This window comes from Cydia fagiglandana, chromosome 12 (assembly GCF_963556715.1).
Source record: "Cydia fagiglandana chromosome 12, ilCydFagi1.1, whole genome shotgun sequence".
Taxonomy (NCBI): Eukaryota; Metazoa; Arthropoda; class Insecta; order Lepidoptera; family Tortricidae; genus Cydia; species Cydia fagiglandana.
Window position 1 is genome coordinate 20,190,725 of NC_085943.1, and position 21,702 is coordinate 20,212,426.

Genomic DNA, 21,702 nt, shown 5'->3' on the forward strand with positions numbered 1-21,702 from the left:
TTCCCTCTGAATAAGCAGACGGCGCAGTGGATGAGCAGATGGGAATGTTATGTGGTGTCAATCAGGTCACTGTTTTGCGCGCGAGAGTCCGGGTGCTCTCCCCCCGTAGGCGCTGGAGGGGACTGGATGGGCCCCTGACGCGTCATGGATGTGTGTGGTAGCCAGTTTGGGGAGCCTTCTGCTCTTCTGACATTGCCTAGCTGTCTGGAAGGATTGTGCATTGGGCTTCTGTGAAACCCAATTGCAGATCCATCTCTCCGGGCGGGTCGGCGGTGTTAGCGGATCGGGAGGCTCACGCGTCGGATGCCGCGCGTATCCGTTGCGCGTCTGGGGGGGCTGCTGGCCTCCAATGGCGGCTGCGGGGGACATATTCCGGATCTTCGCCCGCGGAGCAGTTCCTTGGTTGATACCCTGAGGAGTGGCTGCGTAGCTATGCCAGTGTTCCCCAGGGCTATGCCGAATAGGGCTTCCCATATCGGACAGGCCGGGGATGAAGGGCCAGACTACCGAGATAAATGGCGGGTGGCTCCACGTGTCCCTCTGAGTAGCAGAGGGCACAGTGTGAGCCGCAAGGTCCCTGTTGGGACGCTGATGGGACCCATTAGGAATTCCCTCTGGCGAGGGGAGGAGTGGGAGTGGCTTCGGCTACTAAGCGCGGCGGATCCGTCTCACAGTCTGCAGACGGACGTTGGCCTTGACCATCGTCGGGCAACCCGTAACCCACACTGAGTGGGCCGGGGATTCCGCTCACTGAGAGGGAAATCACGTGGAAGAAAACCACTATAAAAATCACCCCAATCCCAAGGTGTGTCTGACGTGCCGACGGGATGCGTGGCTGGAGGGAGTCCAGTCACAAGCGTCAGGGAGGGGCATACCTCCTTAAAAATAGCAACCCAAAAATGAGTGGAAACGAAAATGGAGAACTACCCCAGGAGGTTCCAATCCTCCATGTCGCCACAGGACGGGCAAGCGCCCGTGCTGTGGCGACATGCCGCCTTCCGTATTCTGGGGGGGCAAACCACTCTAGATTCCAAAACGACGACACTGGCAAATACTTCATGGACACCGATTTGCAGAGTAATTTGGTTTTGAGGCTGCAAGGAGGGGGTGATGGGGAGGATGGTGGTCCGGCAGAGGCGGAAGCTTCCACCAGGCCCCCCAAAGATGGGTTCCGGTCACTTCGGGATGCCCAGGGGCGCCTTGTGCGCCATGTTGAAGACGTGCCTCCGGGGACGGCGGTGGACTCTGCACGCTCTCCACCCGAACCAGCTAGAGTGCTTAGTGAGAGACGTAAAGCCGTAGTGCGACTGGAACGCATTACAGAAAGGGTCCCCTGTCTTGGCAGGGAGGAGTTCTTCTCCCCCAGGACAATAGATGCGGATGACCTCCCTGGGCACGGAGTATTTTTCTCTCCGATGCCAACCGATGGGGAAAACGCCGAATCCGACGCTTCGATAACTGCCCAATTGTCCGAGGGACGGAAGAGGCAGCGAAGCAGCGGTAGTGACACTGGAGCATCGCCGAGCGGCGAGGCTTCCGATCTCGCGGAGCGAGGAAAGTCCGCCTCGGGACCTTCCAAGCGAGGAAGAGGCCGCCGACCAACCACGGCACGCTATGCAGGGCTGACCAAGGAGAAGGTTGCGGCAGGCCGAAGAGGACCTGAGGGCCGCGTCCAAAAAATTGACATTAAGACGGCTTGCCCTCCATCCGGAATCATTCGGGACGACAAGTGGGTCAGACGATGAAGACCGCACAGCCCTGGCCCTGAACCAGCAGGTGCGTGATAGTCTGGGGCTTATTAAGGACGTGGCCACCAAGTCCAAAAACCTAAAGGGCACGTACCAGCGTATCCTGAAGGAGGCTATGGCTGCGATCCGGGAAGCAGTCGGCGAGTTGAGGGGCCGGACTGTCTCCGATGAGACGAGGAGGCTCGCCGCCGAAAACGCTCGCCTAAAGGCGGAAATGGCCGAGCTCCGTAAGGAGATGGGCGACCTGCGTGCTGGCCTTGGGCAGCGCCTCGAAGGGACGCGCCAAGAGACGGCGACACCACCTGCTCGGGAGCAAGGCGACTTGGAGCGCAACATCGTTGCCAAGGTGAGTGCCATGATGGGTGCAAGGTTAAGCGCCTTGGAGGAGAGACTGCTCCCACAGGAACCTACCCAGGCGTCGACTGCTCCCACACCTTCCAAAGCAGGAAGCTCTCCCCCCGGTCGCACCCCAGCTCCTACCAACCCATCGGGTGCGAAGCGGGCCGCGAAGAAGAAGAAAAAGAAGGAGGGGCCCAAAAAGCCTCCTACGAGTGTTCCTGGTCCCGCTTCCCAAGTCCAGCAGCCTCGGCTGCAGACACCAGTGCCAGCCTCTGAAGAGGGTTGGACGACTGTGGTCAAGCGGGGTAAGAACAAAAAGAAGACTTCCGCTGGAGCGGCGACGACTGCGAAGCCACAACAGCCGGCGGCACCGCGGAAAGCGCAAGAAGGGAAGGGTCGCAAGAACGCCAAGGTGACACTGCGCGCCCCGCGTTCGGCGGCCGTAGTCCTCACCCTGCAGATGGGAGCAGAAGAGAGAGGCGTCACCTACGGAACGGTGATTACGGAGGCCAAGTCCAAAATCTCCCTGGACGGGCTCGGTATCACCGGTCTGAGGTTCCGTAGGGCAGTGACAGGGGCGGCAATCTTGGAGATCCCGGGCCCAGTCACCACCAGTGGCGACAAAGCAGACTCCCTTGCTGCCAAGTTGAGGGAGACGCTTAATGAGGCCGACGTCCGCATCGCTAGGCCGGTCAAATGCGCGGAGATGCGCATTTCCGGCCTGGATGACTCGGTCGAAGAAGAAGAGCTCGCCGCTGCCGTGGCGAAAGCTGGAGGGTGTGCCCTAGAGGCAGTGAATGTTGGCCGGATCTCCCGAACACCAACAGGCCTGGGTACAGCGTGGGTTCGCTGCCCCGTAGCAGCCGCCAAGAAAGTGGCTGAGGGGCGACTCCTCGTCGGCTGGGCTTCGGCAAACGTGCAGCTGCTGGAGTCCCGACCCCTGAGGTGCTACCGCTGCCTGGTGCCTGGCCATGTTAGGAAGGGGTGCACCTCAGAAATCGATCGCAGCGACCAATGTTACCGCTGCGGTCAATCCGGTCACCGGGCCAAGGACTGCACCGCCGCGCCCCACTGCACTCTGTGCGCTGCAGCGGGGAAACCTGCCGACCACATTGCCGGCAGCAGTACCTGCACGACGGGGGCTAAAGCCCCGAAACGTGCGTCCCGGAAGATGGCCGGCAAACCAGGCACCCCTGGAGCGTCAACGCCTCCGGCTGCTAAAGAGGGCCCGATTAACAATGCGCCGAATAATGGAGGCGTCAGTTAATCGGGTCCTCCAGGCGAACATAAACCACTGCGCCGGGGCTCAAGATCTCCTCCTGCAGTCCATGGCGCAGTGGTCGATAGATGTCGCCGTGGTCGCCGAGCCGTACTATGTCCCTCCCAGCCACAACTGGGCTGCGGACCTGGACGGCTTAGTGGCCATTATAACAAAGGCAGGGGCAGCGGGCATACCGCCCCCTTCCACCTTGTCGAGAGGTCAAGGCTATGTGGCTGTCCTCTGGGGCGAAATCACCCTGATTGGGGTATATTTCTCCCCCAACCGAAGAGTCTCTGAGTTTGAAGCCTTCCTCGGCCAGCTAGCGGCTCTCGTCGGCCAGACCCAACCGCGCCAGGTAGTTGTCGCGGGTGATTTAAATGCCAAATCCAGGTCTTGGGGCTGTCCCGCAACAGATATTCGTGGAGATCTGTTAGAGGAGTGGGCGACGATGACCGGCATGTCAGTTCTGAACCGAGGGTCGGCCAGTACCTGCGTGCGCTGGCAGGGGGAGTCCATAGTGGACGTTACGTTCGCGACCCCGGCACTTGCGACTCGTGTCCGTGACTGGAGAGTGCTAGAGACGGTGGAGACACTATCAGACCATTGGTACATCCGGTTTGATGTCTCCACGTCCTCCGGAGACACGACAGACACAGATCGTCGTCCGAATGGCCGTGCTGCGACTCTTTCCCCTCGCTGGGCACTGACCAGCCTAGATCGCGAAGCGGTAGAAATAGCGTCCCTCGTAAAGGCCTGGTCAACATCTCCTGGGCCTGTGGAGGTTGAGGAAGAGGCAGCCTGGTTTCGTGAAGCTATGTCACAAATTTGTGACGCAGGCATGTCACGAGCCAAGCCACGGCCTCCGAAGCGTCAAGTGTACTGGTGGTCTCGAGAAATCGAAGAACTTCGATCCCGCTCCAACAGGGCGAGACGCCAGTACACACGGTCCCGCCGACGAAGGCAGACCCGAGACGTTGAAGAAGAGACGCGGCTGTACAACGCCTATAGAGAGGCAGTCAAGGCGTTGCAGCTCTCCATCTGCGAGGCGAAAGCGAGCGCCAGAGCGGAGCTTCTCGAGACGCTAAATCGGGATCCATGGGGGAGGCCGTACAAGGCGGTCAGGGGCAAACTGCGCCCCTGGGCCCCCCCCTTGACGGAGAGTCTCGAGCCTCGACTGCTGGAGGTGGTTGTTTCCAACTTGTTCCCGAACAGACCGGAACACCAGCCCCCAGCAATGGCACCTCCTCATCAGCTCGTAGGGTATGAGGTTGCGGAAGTCGGGGTGCCTCCGGTAACGGAGGCAGAGCTAGATGCAGCCGTGCTGAGGCTTAAAGCTAAAAACACGGCACCTGGTCCAGATGGGATCCCAGGACGCGTCCTGGCTCTGGCGCTGCGGGCCCTGGGGGAGAGATTCCGCGGGCTACTGGACGCCTGTCTGCAGTCCGGCCGATTTCCGACCATCTGGAAAACCGGCCGGCTCGTCCTCCTTAAAAAAGATGGGCGTCCCGCGGACTCTCCAACAGCCTACCGACCGATCGTGTTGCTCGACGAGGCTGACAAGCTCTTCGAGCGTATCATCTGCTGTCGCCTCGTCGAGCACCTCCGGGGAGTGGGACCTGACTTGTCCGAACATCAGTTTGGATTCCGAGAGGGCAGGTCGACCGTCGATGCGGTCGCGCGCATCAAAGCCCTCTCGGATGAGGCGGTTGACCACGGTGGGGTTCTGCTAGCGGTGTCCTTGGATATCGCCAATGCCTTTAACACCCTGCCGTGGTCGTGCATTAGGGAGGCGCTGAAACACCACAAAGTGCCCCCCTATTTGTGCCAAATTGTCGGGGCCTACCTTTCGGAGCGGTGCGTGGAGTATCCGGTCCGGGCCGGCGGGCTAACAAGGTGGGAGACATCGTGCGGTGTTCCACAGGGATCGGTCTTAGGGCCACTCCTGTGGAACATTGGGTACGACTGGGTCCTGCGGGGGGAGCTTCCCCCGGGGTCAAGTGTGACTTGTTATGCAGATGACACGCTAGTCACGTCCCGGGGGACCTCGTACCGGGAAGCAGCACGCCTCGCCACCGTGACGGTAGCACAGGTGGTGAGGCGCATAACGATGCTGGGTCTGGAGGTGGCGCTGCACAAGTCCGAGGCGCTCTGCTTCCACGCTGCCCGGAAGGCGCCACCTGAAGGATCCAGCATCGTCGTTGGTGGCACTCGAATCAAGGTAGAGTCCAACATGAAATATCTTGGACTTGTCCTTGATTCCCGGTGGAGCTTCCGCGAGCACTTTGTCCGCCTGACCCCCCGACTAATGGCAGCATCGGCCGCACTGAAGAGGCTGATGCCCAACATCGGGGGGCCGGAGGTTGCGAGCCGCCGTCTGTATATGGGGGTGGTGCGATCGATGGCCCTGTACGGGGCGCCGATCTGGGCGGTGAATCTGGCGGCCCGAAATGTCGCCCTGCTGAGGAAGGCTCAGAGGGCGATGGCCATCAGCGTTGTACGCGGGTACCGCACAATCTCGTACGATGCGGCTTGCTTATTAGCGGGAACGCCTCCCTGGGATCTGGAGGCGGAGGCCCAAGCGTCTTTGTACGAGTGGCGCAGAGACCTACGGCTGCAGGAGTACCATCCAGCGCCCAGGGAAGTAGAGGCGCAGAAGCTCCTCGTCCGGCAGTCCATCGTCCTCCAATGGGAGGAACAACTAGCTGGACGCGAGGAAGGACACAGGACTGTCGAGGCGGTCCGGCCGGTTCTACAAAACTGGATGGAGATAGAGCGGGGCTCGTTAACCTTCCGTTTGGTGCAGGTGCTCACGGGTCATGGCTGTTTCGGGAGCTACCTGCACCGGTTCGCAAGACGGGAGGTGACGGCCGAGTGCCACCAGTGCAGCTGCGCCGAGGACACGGCGCAGCATACCCTGGAGGAATGCCCAGCCTGGGCGGGGCAGCGCCGTGATCTCGTGGCAGTGGTGGGGGACGACCTCTCCTTGCCAGCCATAGTTAAGACTATGACCGCCGACGAGAGGTCGTGGAAAGCGGTTCTCTCCTTCTGCGAGGATGTAATGTCGCAGAAGGAGGCAGCGGAGAGGGAACGGGAGGCTGACCCAGCCTCGCACCCGATCCGCCGCAAGCGCGCAGGGGCCCGGAGGAGAGCGTATGCCCATCTCCTTTCCCCCACCTAGCGAGGTCCGGGCAGCGGCGCGGGGGCGTCGCTGCCCATTACATAGGCCTCGCAGAGAAGGCGCGCGTGGTATGCCCACGCGCCTTCTGAGGAGGCAGGGGTAGAAGTTCCTCTCTAGCCCCCCCAGAGAAGGACCCGCCGCATGTGGTAGTGGCGAGCGGCGCCGGCGTGGTCACGGTTGCGTACTTAAGAGAACCCGTGGCCACGCCCAATTGGCGGCGCGCAGGCATACCGTTGGTTTTTTAGTGGGTAGCGGCGCCTTTGCCGAGTCCCACATAACCCGCATTTCTCCCCCGGGTGTGTGGGCATGCATAAAGCATTTTTCCAACGAAAAAAAAAAAAAAAAGGTTAGGTTAGGTTAGGTTAGGTTAAAAGAAGGCGGGGGTGCAAGGGCTGGTAGACCTCCTCGTGGTGCACCCTGGGAGGGGGAGGATAGACGCTCAGTTGCGCGTTTGCTGTCCTTCCTCTGCGAACTACCAGTCATAGGCGTGGTGCAGTTGAGCTTGCTCCTGCGTTGGCTTCAGTGCCGTGTTGTGTGGTTGGCTGCTCCCGTCATGCCTCAGTTCCACCTGAGGTGGCAGAGGACGCAGCCGTGGTCTAGTGGTCAATACCATTGGTATATGGTGGTCGTGCGATGTCGTGCGTGCATCGTCAAAGCCGCAAACTTGGTCCGTTGGTGCCAGGAGCGGGGGCCGTCTCCCTTCGGGGTGTGGGCTGCGAGGAAGAAAACCTCTATAAAAATTACCCATGGTGAGGGCGACGGTTGACTCAAGTCAGCTGTCGGCCAACTCGTAACCCGGCCCGTGGGGTCGGCACGAGGGTCGCTGGCGATGGACGGGGACCGCGAGGACGGAATACCTCTATAAAAACCACCTAGGGCGGCGGGTGCTGCTAGCTTCGGGGAAGAAGTTAGTGGTGCAGACTACGGTCACCGTCGGCCGAACCGTTATCCCGGGGTGGGTTCTGGTCATGTTTTAGGCCTGCCCTCGGAACCGGTGACCTTGCCTTAATCGGCCGGGTCAAGGGGAGTAAACCCCAATAAAAAATCCATAACTCTTGGCGTGTCGGCTTTCCGCGTCAAGATGCTCTTCGGAGCGGCTGGAGTGATTACCAGTCATGAGAATCCAAACCTGTGATACCGCCCGACCTCACAGTATTAAAAGGGCCACCTAGGCATCGAGGATCTCTGCCTTCCGTGGAAATTTATTTCTCCTCTACTCGTGGGACTTATTATGCAATTGAATAATCTTAAAAAACAAACCCAACAAAAACCCAAACCCAACCTGACCCCTGCAAACGAAGAACGGACAAAGAATGTTGCTTCTGATTCGGAATTGACGATGAAGGTGGCGACGAAAGTCGCAAAAGTGACGCTTGAGCGTCTAGACGCGGAAAAGGTCTCCGCAACAGACTCGGACGGGAGTGTTACCTCTGTCCGGTCCATGCGCTCAGCCCGGTCAATGCGCTCAAATCGGTCTCGATCACGCTCACGCTCCCCAGCGAGTGAGAGCAGCTTCTGGAGCAAGAGACGGCGCCTTTCGAATGAAAGGTCGCGATCTAGGTCGCCGAATGTTGACGATGGTCCTAGTACATCAGCAAGCGCGGGCAATAAGGCGAAACGCGAAAAACTTCGCCTTCGCGACGAAGAAGAGGCGGAGGACTTGTGTCTGTCTTATAAAACCCGCCAATTAAGACCACCAAAAACCATTGACATGGTGGCCCAAAAGTCCAGTCATCTTAAGGGTACCTTTCAAAAAGCTCTAAAGGAATCAGCCAAGGAAATGAAGAAGGTCTTTGAGGAGCTTAGGACACACACGGTATCCGACGAAACCCGACAACTAGTGGCACAGAACAAGCGCCTTAAAGCGGAACTAGCAGATGTCCGTTCTGAGCTCCGAAAAATTCGCGAGGACATGCAACGCTTCGAAATGTCACATCGGAGTTCGCTTCCCCTAGAGGAAATGAACGTGGTTCAATCTGCGCCGTCGGGATCTCATCCACCGGCGCCATCCAAAAAGAAGGCTAAGTCTAACGAACCTGCGGCCCTGGACATAGAGAGCATTGTCCGGGCTGTTACAACTCAAGTAGGTAGCATGATTAATGCTAGATTTGATGGTTTGGAGAAAGAAGGCAGACTATTGCCAGCCCAAAGTCTCCGTCCACCTCTGGCAAGTGACAAGAGGAAAGAGTCGATTTCTAACGTCAGCGTCGTCCAAAAGCCCGCGATGCCAGTGGCCCCTGTCGCTGGCAAGAAGGGTCCACCAAATTATACTGAAGAGCCGCAAAAGATCAGCGGCAAAGGCAAGGGCAAAGGCAAGAAAAGCATTGCCCCACAGCCCATTGTCAGCCAGAGTACGGCAACCCTTCGGTCCCATCCAGCGTCTCCAGGTCCCTCAACAGAGGAAGGATGGCAAAAGGTGGGCCCCAAGGGCAAAAAGAAAAAGAAGGCGGCCAATGCTGTTTCCAAAACACAACCGAAAGAGAAACAGCAACCAAAGAAGGTACGCAAACTAGTGCCCCCGCGTTCGTCAGCGGTGGTTCTGACACTGCTCCCAGAGGCAGTTGAAAGGGGGGTGACGTATGCGAATGTACTTACGGAGGCCAAGAGTAGGGTTGACTTGGCTGGACTCGGCATTTCTGCATTGCGAATCAAACGCGCGATCACTGGGGGCACCGTTCTAGAGGTCCCAGGAACTACCAGTGGTGATAAGGCCGACCAACTGGCCAGAGCGCTTGCGGAAAAGCTGGGTCCAGAAGCTGTTCGTGTATCAAGACCTGTCAAATGCGCAGAGCTCAGGTTGACAGAGTTGGACGACTCAATAACGCCCGAGGTGGTAGTAGCTGCGATCGCCAGCGCCGGCGAGTGCTCAACAGACCTGGTAAAGACTGGTGAGGTTCGTCGCGGTATTAGAAGACTCGGCACTCTGTGGGTGCGCTGCCCTGTTACCGCAGCCAAGAAAGTCACACAGGCTGGTCGCCTTGAACTCGGCTGGGGCCTCTCGGCTAAAGTTAGCCTTCTTGAAGAAAGACCCATGAGGTGCTTTCGCTGCCTGCAGATGGGGCATGCTGGGGTTCAATGCACAGCGACTGAAGACTACAGTAACCGCTGCTATAATTGCGGTCAACCAGGACATAAGAGGTCAGCGTGCTCTGGATCAACTCAATGTATCCTGTGTCATGCTGCAGGCAAACCTGCGGACCATAAAATCGGGTCCAAAGCTTGCACCAACCCTAGCCCAAAGAATACAAAACGCGCTGGCGATGGCCCCCGGGCCCCCTCCCAGGCTGTTATCCCTTCCACCGGTGCGGTGGAAGAAGATGAGATGGACATTGTAACGACCGACAATTAATGACAATTAAGGTGTTGCAAACTAACCTTAATCACTGCGCCAGGGCTCAAGATCTGCTTTTACAATCCCTGGCTCAGTGGAGTATTAATGTGGCAGTTGTGGCTGAGCCGTACTCAGTCCCACCGCGAAGCGATTGGGTGTCTGATATAGACGGAGTTGTCGCATTGATGGCAAGAGGAGGCACATTCGAAAACGTTGTCCGGGGGAAAGGTTATGTGTCGGCAAATTATGAACGTGTCACTTTTGTCGGCATCTACTTCTCTCCGAATCGCTGTTTGGCTGAATTCGAACGGTTCCTGGCGGAGGTAGGCGCCCGAGTCAGCCAGCTTTATGGCCGGGGGTCAGTGGTCGTCGCTGGAGATTTTAACGCGAAGTCCACTGCGTGGGGTTCGCCGGCGACGGACGTGCGCGGTGAGGTCGTTGAAGAGTGGGCACTTGCGTCAGGGCTGACTCTAGCCAACCAGGGAGTCGCTAACACGTGCGTGCGGCAACAAGGCGGATCAATAGTGGATCTGTCTTTCACAAATGCCGCCCTGGCACGCTGTGTCCATGATTGGAGGGTACTGGAAGATGTGGAGACGTTGTCCGATCACCTGTACATTCGTTACGACGTCTCCACATCGCCATCAGTTCAAACTGGCCAAAATTGCAGGCTACCGATTGGCGGCGGAGGTCCAAGATGGGCTCTCGGCAAAATGGATCGAGACCTTCTTTTAGAGGCGGCTATTGTACAGGCGTGGCTTCCTTCGCCGGAAGGCGAAGTAGTGGTGGAGACGGAAGCATCCTGGTTCCGGGATGCCATGACACTAATATGCGATACGGCGATGCCCCGAGCCAAGCCTCCACCACAAAAACGAAAGGTGTACTGGTGGACTGCTGAGCTTGCACAAATGCGCAAGGACTGTACAGCCGCGCGGCGTCGGTACACAAGGCAGAGGCGCCGACGAACAGACGAAGACGCAGAAAGGAACCTTTACGCCTTGTATAAGGAGGCAAAGAAGTCCCTAAAAGCCGCCATAGGAAATGCCATGGACGCTGCGAGAGAAGCATTCCTGGACACCTTGAATGTGGACCCGTGGGGCCGGCCCTACAAGCTCGTAAGGAACAAATTGCGCTCCTGGGGCCCCCCGCTCACCCAAACGTTAGAACCAGAGTTTGTCAGCGACGTTGTCTCGGCATTGTTCCCTAGGGGAAGAAACAACAGGCCGCCAGCAATGGCACCACCACGAGCAGATGAAGTGGAGGAAGCTGAAGTGCCACCTGTAACAACGGTTGAGTTTGGCGTAGCAGTGATTAAGATGCGAGCCAAGAACACTGCCCCCGGCCCAGATGGAGTCCCTGGCCGCGCTTGGGCTCTCGCGTTGAAAGAACTGGAGCCGCGTCTTATCCGTCTCTTCACGGCATGCCTGGAGCAGGGCCGCTTCCCAGTAGCATGGAAATCGGGAAAACTGGTCCTGCTAAAGAAAGAGGGTCGTCCGTCTGATTCGCCTTCAGCGTACCGGCCGATTGTTTTGCTTGATGAGGTGGGGAAGCTATTCGAGCGCATCATAGCATCCCGCCTCATCAAGCATCTAAGAGAGGTTGGTCCAGACCTGGCCGAAAATCAATACGGCTTCAGGAGCGGCCGTTCTACAGTGGACGCGATTCTGCAAGTGAAAAGGCTTGCACAGGAGTCGATTTCTCGGGGCGAGGTCGTCTTGGCTGTGTCTTTAGACATAGCCAACGCCTTCAACACCATGCCCTGGGAAACTGTAAATGAAGCTTTGCGCTACCACAGGGCTCCTCCTCACCTGGCCCATATCATCAGGGCCTATTTAAGTGAGCGATTTGTGATCTGGCCTGGGCAGCGAAATTGGGGACAGAAAAGGATGGAGTGCGGTGTCCCTCAAGGATCGGTTTTGGGCCCGCTACTTTGGAATGTCGGCTACGACTGGGTCCTGCGGGGGGCAAACCTTCCTGGAGTTGACGTGTTTTGTTATGCCGATGATACGTTGGTGACGGCCCGCGGGCCCAGTTTCCGAGATGCGGCCATTCTGGCAACTGCGGGTGTAGCCCACGTTGTCAACCGAATAAGGCGGTTGGGCCTGGAAGTCGGCCTACAGAAATCCGAGGCCATTTGTTTTTATGGCCACCGTAGAGGTCCTCCGGTAGGAGCCCAAATCATAGTAGGCGGGGTCCCGATTGCTGTCAAGCCGACCTTGCGCTACCTGGGCGTCATACTTGACAGCAAATGGAACTTTCGGGCCCATTTCGAACACTTGGCTCCAAAACTGCTCAGTACAGCGGCGGCCCTGGGGCGTATACTCCCGAACTTGGGAGGGCCCAAGGCTTCATGCCGCCGTTTGTACACGGGAGTCGTTCGCTCCATGGCGTTATATGGCGCACCCGTCTGGGCTGACGCCATTGGAAGGCAAAACGCTACCCAGCTGAGAAAAGCGCAAAGAGCAATGGCGCTGCGGGTAATCCGGGGATACCGTACCATATCTACGGATGCTGCGTGTGCTTTAGCGGGATCCTTGCCCTGGGACCTCGATGCAAGAGCCCTCGCAGCTGTTTACCGCTGGCGCGAGGATATGCATGAGAGGGATGAGGCACCAGCACCAAGAGAAATTGATGGACGGCGCGAAGCAATTCTGCTGGAAATGGTGGACATTTGGGAGGAGAGACTGGCGCATCCGATTGCTGGTCACCTAACTATAGAGGCAATACGTCCGGTCCTAAAACAATGGCTTGACCGGGACCATGGCCCTATAACATTCCGAGTGACGCAGGTCCTCTCAGGACACGGATGTTTTGGACGATATCTGTGCAACAGATTGGGCCGAGAACCGACGCCGATATGCCACGGGTGCGGTGCTGCCGAAGACACGGCACAACATACGCTGGCTGTATGCCCAGCTTGGACAGAACAGCGGGCCACACTCGTGGCTGTAGTAGGGCGCGACCTCTCCCTGCCTGCCGTGGTGAAAACTATGGCAGACAGCGAGAGATCATGGAAAGCGGTGGTCTCTTTCTGCGAAGATGTAATATCTAGGAAAGAGACCGCGGAAAGAGAAAGGGAAGAAGACCCAGCCTCCCAACCGATGCGCCGCAAGCGCGTAGGACGGAGGCGTTTGGCGTACGACCGTCGACTTCCCCCTTAAGGGTATCCGTGGGCGGCAGGCTCGGGGACGCCTGTCGCCTACACGAGGGTCCCTGGGATGGCCAGTACGCCGACTTAATGGCGCACTTTTAAAGTGACAGAGGAATACTTCCTCCGAAGTCGAGTCCAAAGATCGGACAGCCGCTGGCGGGGTTTCGGAAGCATGGTCTCGGTCGTTTCCCGTGCCCCGCCTTATAGCTTTGAGGCGGCAAACAGAGGGGTTTTAGTGGGTAAACCTGGGGTCTCATTAGCCCACAACAGGGAGTCCCACATAACCATCCCGGCCCGTCCCCGCGCCGGGTGGTATGCGTAACGCATTTCCCCTCTTAAAAAAAAAAAAAAAAAAGGTTAAAAGAAGGCGGCCAATGCTGTTTCCAAAACACAACCGAAAGAGAAACAGCAACCAAAGAAGGTACGCAAACTAGTGCCCCCGCGTTCGTCAGCGGTGGTTCTGACACTGCTCCCAGAGGCAGTTGAAAGGGGGGTGACGTATGCGAATGTACTTACGGAGGCCAAGAGTAGGGTTGACTTGGCTGGACTCGGCATTTCTGCATTGCGAATCAAACGCGCGATCACTGGGGGCACCGTTCTAGAGGTCCCAGGAACTACCAGTGGTGATAAGGCCGACCAACTGGCCAGAGCGCTTGCGGAAAAGCTGGGTCCAGAAGCTGTTCGTGTATCAAGACCTGTCAAATGCGCAGAGCTCAGGTTGACAGAGTTGGACGACTCAATAACGCCCGAGGTGGTAGTAGCTGCGATCGCCAGCGCCGGCGAGTGCTCAACAGACCTGGTAAAGACTGGTGAGGTTCGTCGCGGTATTAGAAGACTCGGCACTCTGTGGGTGCGCTGCCCTGTTACCGCAGCCAAGAAAGTCACACAGGCTGGTCGCCTTGAACTCGGCTGGGGCCTCTCGGCTAAAGTTAGCCTTCTTGAAGAAAGACCCATGAGGTGCTTTCGCTGCCTGCAGATGGGGCATGCTGGGGTTCAATGCACAGCGACTGAAGACTACAGTAACCGCTGCTATAATTGCGGTCAACCAGGACATAAGAGGTCAGCGTGCTCTGGATCAACTCAATGTATCCTGTGTCATGCTGCAGGCAAACCTGCGGACCATAAAATCGGGTCCAAAGCTTGCACCAACCCTAGCCCAAAGAATACAAAACGCGCTGGCGATGGCCCCCGGGCCCCCTCCCAGGCTGTTATCCCTTCCACCGGTGCGGTGGAAGAAGATGAGATGGACATTGTAACGACCGACAATTAATGACAATTAAGGTGTTGCAAACTAACCTTAATCACTGCGCCAGGGCTCAAGATCTGCTTTTACAATCCCTGGCTCAGTGGAGTATTAATGTGGCAGTTGTGGCTGAGCCGTACTCAGTCCCACCGCGAAGCGATTGGGTGTCTGATATAGACGGAGTTGTCGCATTGATGGCAAGAGGAGGCACATTCGAAAACGTTGTCCGGGGGAAAGGTTATGTGTCGGCAAATTATGAACGTGTCACTTTTGTCGGCATCTACTTCTCTCCGAATCGCTGTTTGGCTGAATTCGAACGGTTCCTGGCGGAGGTAGGCGCCCGAGTCAGCCAGCTTTATGGCCGGGGGTCAGTGGTCGTCGCTGGAGATTTTAACGCGAAGTCCACTGCGTGGGGTTCGCCGGCGACGGACGTGCGCGGTGAGGTCGTTGAAGAGTGGGCACTTGCGTCAGGGCTGACTCTAGCCAACCAGGGAGTCGCTAACACGTGCGTGCGGCAACAAGGCGGATCAATAGTGGATCTGTCTTTCACAAATGCCGCCCTGGCACGCTGTGTCCATGATTGGAGGGTACTGGAAGATGTGGAGACGTTGTCCGATCACCTGTACATTCGTTACGACGTCTCCACATCGCCATCAGTTCAAACTGGCCAAAATTGCAGGCTACCGATTGGCGGCGGAGGTCCAAGATGGGCTCTCGGCAAAATGGATCGAGACCTTCTTTTAGAGGCGGCTATTGTACAGGCGTGGCTTCCTTCGCCGGAAGGCGAAGTAGTGGTGGAGACGGAAGCATCCTGGTTCCGGGATGCCATGACACTAATATGCGATACGGCGATGCCCCGAGCCAAGCCTCCACCACAAAAACGAAAGGTGTACTGGTGGACTGCTGAGCTTGCACAAATGCGCAAGGACTGTACAGCCGCGCGGCGTCGGTACACAAGGCAGAGGCGCCGACGAACAGACGAAGACGCAGAAAGGAACCTTTACGCCTTGTATAAGGAGGCAAAGAAGTCCCTAAAAGCCGCCATAGGAAATGCCATGGACGCTGCGAGAGAAGCATTCCTGGACACCTTGAATGTGGACCCGTGGGGCCGGCCCTACAAGCTCGTAAGGAACAAATTGCGCTCCTGGGGCCCCCCGCTCACCCAAACGTTAGAACCAGAGTTTGTCAGCGACGTTGTCTCGGCATTGTTCCCTAGGGGAAGAAACAACAGGCCGCCAGCAATGGCACCACCACGAGCAGATGAAGTGGAGGAAGCTGAAGTGCCACCTGTAACAACGGTTGAGTTTGGCGTAGCAGTGATTAAGATGCGAGCCAAGAACACTGCCCCCGGCCCAGATGGAGTCCCTGGCCGCGCTTGGGCTCTCGCGTTGAAAGAACTGGAGCCGCGTCTTATCCGTCTCTTCACGGCATGCCTGGAGCAGGGCCGCTTCCCAGTAGCATGGAAATCGGGAAAACTGGTCCTGCTAAAGAAAGAGGGTCGTCCGTCTGATTCGCCTTCAGCGTACCGGCCGATTGTTTTGCTTGATGAGGTGGGGAAGCTATTCGAGCGCATCATAGCATCCCGCCTCATCAAGCATCTAAGAGAGGTTGGTCCAGACCTGGCCGAAAATCAATACGGCTTCAGGAGCGGCCGTTCTACAGTGGACGCGATTCTGCAAGTGAAAAGGCTTGCACAGGAGTCGATTTCTCGGGGCGAGGTCGTCTTGGCTGTGTCTTTAGACATAGCCAACGCCTTCAACACCATGCCCTGGGAAACTGTAAATGAAGCTTTGCGCTACCACAGGGCTCCTCCTCACCTGGCCCATATCATCAGGGCCTATTTAAGTGAGCGATTTGTGATCTGGCCTGGGCAGCGAAATTGGGGACAGAAAAGGATGGAGTGCGGTGTCCCTCAAGGATCGGTTTTGGGCCCGCTACTTTGGAATGTCGGCTACGACTGGGTCCTGCGGGGGGCAAACCTTCCTGGAGTTGACGTGTTTTGTTATGCCGATGATACGTTGGTGACGGCCCGCGGGCCCAGTTTCCGAGATGCGGCCATTCTGGCAACTGCGGGTGTAGCCCACGTTGTCAACCGAATAAGGCGGTTGGGCCTGGAAGTCGGCCTACAGAAATCCGAGGCCATTTGTTTTTATGGCCACCGTAGAGGTCCTCCGGTAGGAGCCCAAATCATAGTAGGCGGGGTCCCGATTGCTGTCAAGCCGACCTTGCGCTACCTGGGCGTCATACTTGACAGCAAATGGAACTTTCGGGCCCATTTCGAACACTTGGCTCCAAAACTGCTCAGTACAGCGGCGGCCCTGGGGCGTATACTCCCGAACTTGGGAGGGCCCAAGGCTTCATGCCGCCGTTTGTACACGGGAGTCGTTCGCTCCATGGCGTTATATGGCGCACCCGTCTGGGCTGACGCCATTGGAAGGCAAAACGCTACCCAGCTGAGAAAAGCGCAAAGAGCAATGGCGCTGCGGGTAATCCGGGGATACCGTACCATATCTACGGATGCTGCGTGTGCTTTAGCGGGATCCTTGCCCTGGGACCTCGATGCAAGAGCCCTCGCAGCTGTTTACCGCTGGCGCGAGGATATGCATGAGAGGGATGAGGCACCAGCACCAAGAGAAATTGATGGACGGCGCGAAGCAATTCTGCTGGAAATGGTGGACATTTGGGAGGAGAGACTGGCGCATCCGATTGCTGGTCACCTAACTATAGAGGCAATACGTCCGGTCCTAAAACAATGGCTTGACCGGGACCATGGCCCTATAACATTCCGAGTGACGCAGGTCCTCTCAGGACACGGATGTTTTGGACGATATCTGTGCAACAGATTGGGCCGAGAACCGACGCCGATATGCCACGGGTGCGGTGCTGCCGAAGACACGGCACAACATACGCTGGCTGTATGCCCAGCTTGGACAGAACAGCGGGCCACACTCGTGGCTGTAGTAGGGCGCGACCTCTCCCTGCCTGCCGTGGTGAAAACTATGGCAGACAGCGAGAGATCATGGAAAGCGGTGGTCTCTTTCTGCGAAGATGTAATATCTAGGAAAGAGACCGCGGAAAGAGAAAGGGAAGAAGACCCAGCCTCCCAACCGATGCGCCGCAAGCGCGTAGGACGGAGGCGTTTGGCGTACGACCGTCGACTTCCCCCTTAAGGGTATCCGTGGGCGGCAGGCTCGGGGACGCCTGTCGCCTACACGAGGGTCCCTGGGATGGCCAGTACGCCGACTTAATGGCGCACTTTTAAAGTGACAGAGGAATACTTCCTCCGAAGTCGAGTCCAAAGATCGGACAGCCGCTGGCGGGGTTTCGGAAGCATGGTCTCGGTCGTTTCCCGTGCCCCGCCTTATAGCTTTGAGGCGGCAAACAGAGGGGTTTTAGTGGGTAAACCTGGGGTCTCATTAGCCCACAACAGGGAGTCCCACATAACCATCCCGGCCCGTCCCCGCGCCGGGTGGTATGCGTAACGCATTTCCCCTCTTAAAAAAAAAAAAAAAAAAGGTTAAAAGAAGGCGGCCAATGCTGTTTCCAAAACACAACCGAAAGAGAAACAGCAACCAAAGAAGGTACGCAAACTAGTGCCCCCGCGTTCGTCAGCGGTGGTTCTGACACTGCTCCCAGAGGCAGTTGAAAGGGGGGTGACGTATGCGAATGTACTTACGGAGGCCAAGAGTAGGGTTGACTTGGCTGGACTCGGCATTTCTGCATTGCGAATCAAACGCGCGATCACTGGGGGCACCGTTCTAGAGGTCCCAGGAACTACCAGTGGTGATAAGGCCGACCAACTGGCCAGAGCGCTTGCGGAAAAGCTGGGTCCAGAAGCTGTTCGTGTATCAAGACCTGTCAAATGCGCAGAGCTCAGGTTGACAGAGTTGGACGACTCAATAACGCCCGAGGTGGTAGTAGCTGCGATCGCCAGCGCCGGCGAGTGCTCAACAGACCTGGTAAAGACTGGTGAGGTTCGTCGCGGTATTAGAAGACTCGGCACTCTGTGGGTGCGCTGCCCTGTTACCGCAGCCAAGAAAGTCACACAGGCTGGTCGCCTTGAACTCGGCTGGGGCCTCTCGGCTAAAGTTAGCCTTCTTGAAGAAAGACCCATGAGGTGCTTTCGCTGCCTGCAGATGGGGCATGCTGGGGTTCAATGCACAGCGACTGAAGACTACAGTAACCGCTGCTATAATTGCGGTCAACCAGGACATAAGAGGTCAGCGTGCTCTGGATCAACTCAATGTATCCTGTGTCATGCTGCAGGCAAACCTGCGGACCATAAAATCGGGTCCAAAGCTTGCACCAACCCTAGCCCAAAGAATACAAAACGCGCTGGCGATGGCCCCCGGGCCCCCTCCCAGGCTGTTATCCCTTCCACCGGTGCGGTGGAAGAAGATGAGATGGACATTGTAACGACCGACAATTAATGACAATTAAGGTGTTGCAAACTAACCTTAATCACTGCGCCAGGGCTCAAGATCTGCTTTTACAATCCCTGGCTCAGTGGAGTATTAATGTGGCAGTTGTGGCTGAGCCGTACTCAGTCCCACCGCGAAGCGATTGGGTGTCTGATATAGACGGAGTTGTCGCATTGATGGCAAGAGGAGGCACATTCGAAAACGTTGTCCGGGGGAAAGGTTATGTGTCGGCAAATTATGAACGTGTCACTTTTGTCGGCATCTACTTCTCTCCGAATCGCTGTTTGGCTGAATTCGAACGGTTCCTGGCGGAGGTAGGCGCCCGAGTCAGCCAGCTTTATGGCCGGGGGTCAGTGGTCGTCGCTGGAGATTTTAACGCGAAGTCCACTGCGTGGGGTTCGCCGGCGACGGACGTGCGCGGTGAGGTCGTTGAAGAGTGGGCACTTGCGTCAGGGCTGACTCTAGCCAACCAGGGAGTCGCTAACACGTGCGTGCGGCAACAAGGCGGATCAATAGTGGATCTGTCTTTCACAAATGCCGCCCTGGCACGCTGTGTCCATGATTGGAGGGTACTGGAAGATGTGGAGACGTTGTCCGATCACCTGTACATTCGTTACGACGTCTCCACATCGCCATCAGTTCAAACTGGCCAAAATTGCAGGCTACCGATTGGCGGCGGAGGTCCAAGATGGGCTCTCGGCAAAATGGATCGAGACCTTCTTTTAGAGGCGGCTATTGTACAGGCGTGGCTTCCTTCGCCGGAAGGCGAAGTAGTGGTGGAGACGGAAGCATCCTGGTTCCGGGATGCCATGACACTAATATGCGATACGGCGATGCCCCGAGCCAAGCCTCCACCACAAAAACGAAAGGTGTACTGGTGGACTGCTGAGCTTGCACAAATGCGCAAGGACTGTACAGCCGCGCGGCGTCGGTACACAAGGCAGAGGCGCCGACGAACAGACGAAGACGCAGAAAGGAACCTTTACGCCTTGTATAAGGAGGCAAAGAAGTCCCTAAAAGCCGCCATAGGAAATGCCATGGACGCTGCGAGAGAAGCATTCCTGGACACCTTGAATGTGGACCCGTGGGGCCGGCCCTACAAGCTCGTAAGGAACAAATTGCGCTCCTGGGGCCCCCCGCTCACCCAAACGTTAGAACCAGAGTTTGTCAGCGACGTTGTCTCGGCATTGTTCCCTAGGGGAAGAAACAACAGGCCGCCAGCAATGGCACCACCACGAGCAGATGAAGTGGAGGAAGCTGAAGTGCCACCTGTAACAACGGTTGAGTTTGGCGTAGCAGTGATTAAGATGCGAGCCAAGAACACTGCCCCCGGCCCAGATGGAGTCCCTGGCCGCGCTTGGGCTCTCGCGTTGAAAGAACTGGAGCCGCGTCTTATCCGTCTCTTCACGGCATGCCTGGAGCAGGGCCGCTTCCCAGTAGCATGGAAATCGGGAAAACTGGTCCTGCTAAAGAAAGAGGGTCGTCCGTCTGATTCGCCTTCAGCGTACCGGCCGATTGTTTTGCTTGATGAGGTGGGGAAGCTATTCGAGCGCATCATAGCATCCCGCCTCATCAAGCATCTAAGAGAGGTTGGTCCAGACCTGGCCGAAAATCAATACGGCTTCAGGAGCGGCCGTTCTACAGTGGACGCGATTCTGCAAGTGAAAAGGCTTGCACAGGAGTCGATTTCTCGGGGCGAGGTCGTCTTGGCTGTGTCTTTAGACATAGCCAACGCCTTCAACACCATGCCCTGGGAAACTGTAAATGAAGCTTTGCGCTACCACAGGGCTCCTCCTCACCTGGCCCATATCATCAGGGCCTATTTAAGTGAGCGATTTGTGATCTGGCCTGGGCAGCGAAATTGGGGACAGAAAAGGATGGAGTGCGGTGTCCCTCAAGGATCGGTTTTGGGCCCGCTACTTTGGAATGTCGGCTACGACTGGGTCCTGCGGGGGGCAAACCTTCCTGGAGTTGACGTGTTTTGTTATGCCGATGATACGTTGGTGACGGCCCGCGGGCCCAGTTTCCGAGATGCGGCCATTCTGGCAACTGCGGGTGTAGCCCACGTTGTCAACCGAATAAGGCGGTTGGGCCTGGAAGTCGGCCTACAGAAATCCGAGGCCATTTGTTTTTATGGCCACCGTAGAGGTCCTCCGGTAGGAGCCCAAATCATAGTAGGCGGGGTCCCGATTGCTGTCAAGCCGACCTTGCGCTACCTGGGCGTCATACTTGACAGCAAATGGAACTTTCGGGCCCATTTCGAACACTTGGCTCCAAAACTGCTCAGTACAGCGGCGGCCCTGGGGCGTATACTCCCGAACTTGGGAGGGCCCAAGGCTTCATGCCGCCGTTTGTACACGGGAGTCGTTCGCTCCATGGCGTTATATGGCGCACCCGTCTGGGCTGACGCCATTGGAAGGCAAAACGCTACCCAGCTGAGAAAAGCGCAAAGAGCAATGGCGCTGCGGGTAATCCGGGGATACCGTACCATATCTACGGATGCTGCGTGTGCTTTAGCGGGATCCTTGCCCTGGGACCTCGATGCAAGAGCCCTCGCAGCTGTTTACCGCTGGCGCGAGGATATGCATGAGAGGGATGAGGCACCAGCACCAAGAGAAATTGATGGACGGCGCGAAGCAATTCTGCTGGAAATGGTGGACATTTGGGAGGAGAGACTGGCGCATCCGATTGCTGGTCACCTAACTATAGAGGCAATACGTCCGGTCCTAAAACAATGGCTTGACCGGGACCATGGCCCTATAACATTCCGAGTGACGCAGGTCCTCTCAGGACACGGATGTTTTGGACGATATCTGTGCAACAGATTGGGCCGAGAACCGACGCCGATATGCCACGGGTGCGGTGCTGCCGAAGACACGGCACAACATACGCTGGCTGTATGCCCAGCTTGGACAGAACAGCGGGCCACACTCGTGGCTGTAGTAGGGCGCGACCTCTCCCTGCCTGCCGTGGTGAAAACTATGGCAGACAGCGAGAGATCATGGAAAGCGGTGGTCTCTTTCTGCGAAG

General features: G+C 57.2%; 1 protein-coding gene across 1 annotated transcript; it reads left to right on the forward strand.

Annotated features, from left to right (window-relative positions):
- Nucleotides 1-7,865: 7,865 nt before the first annotated feature.
- LOC134669401 (uncharacterized) lies at nucleotides 7,866-9,875 on the forward strand. The gene has a single exon (XM_063526925.1). It carries the CDS (start codon nucleotides 7,866-7,868, stop codon nucleotides 9,873-9,875), a length of 2,010 nt encoding a protein of 669 aa, XP_063382995.1.
- Nucleotides 9,876-21,702: the final 11,827 nt, after the last annotated feature.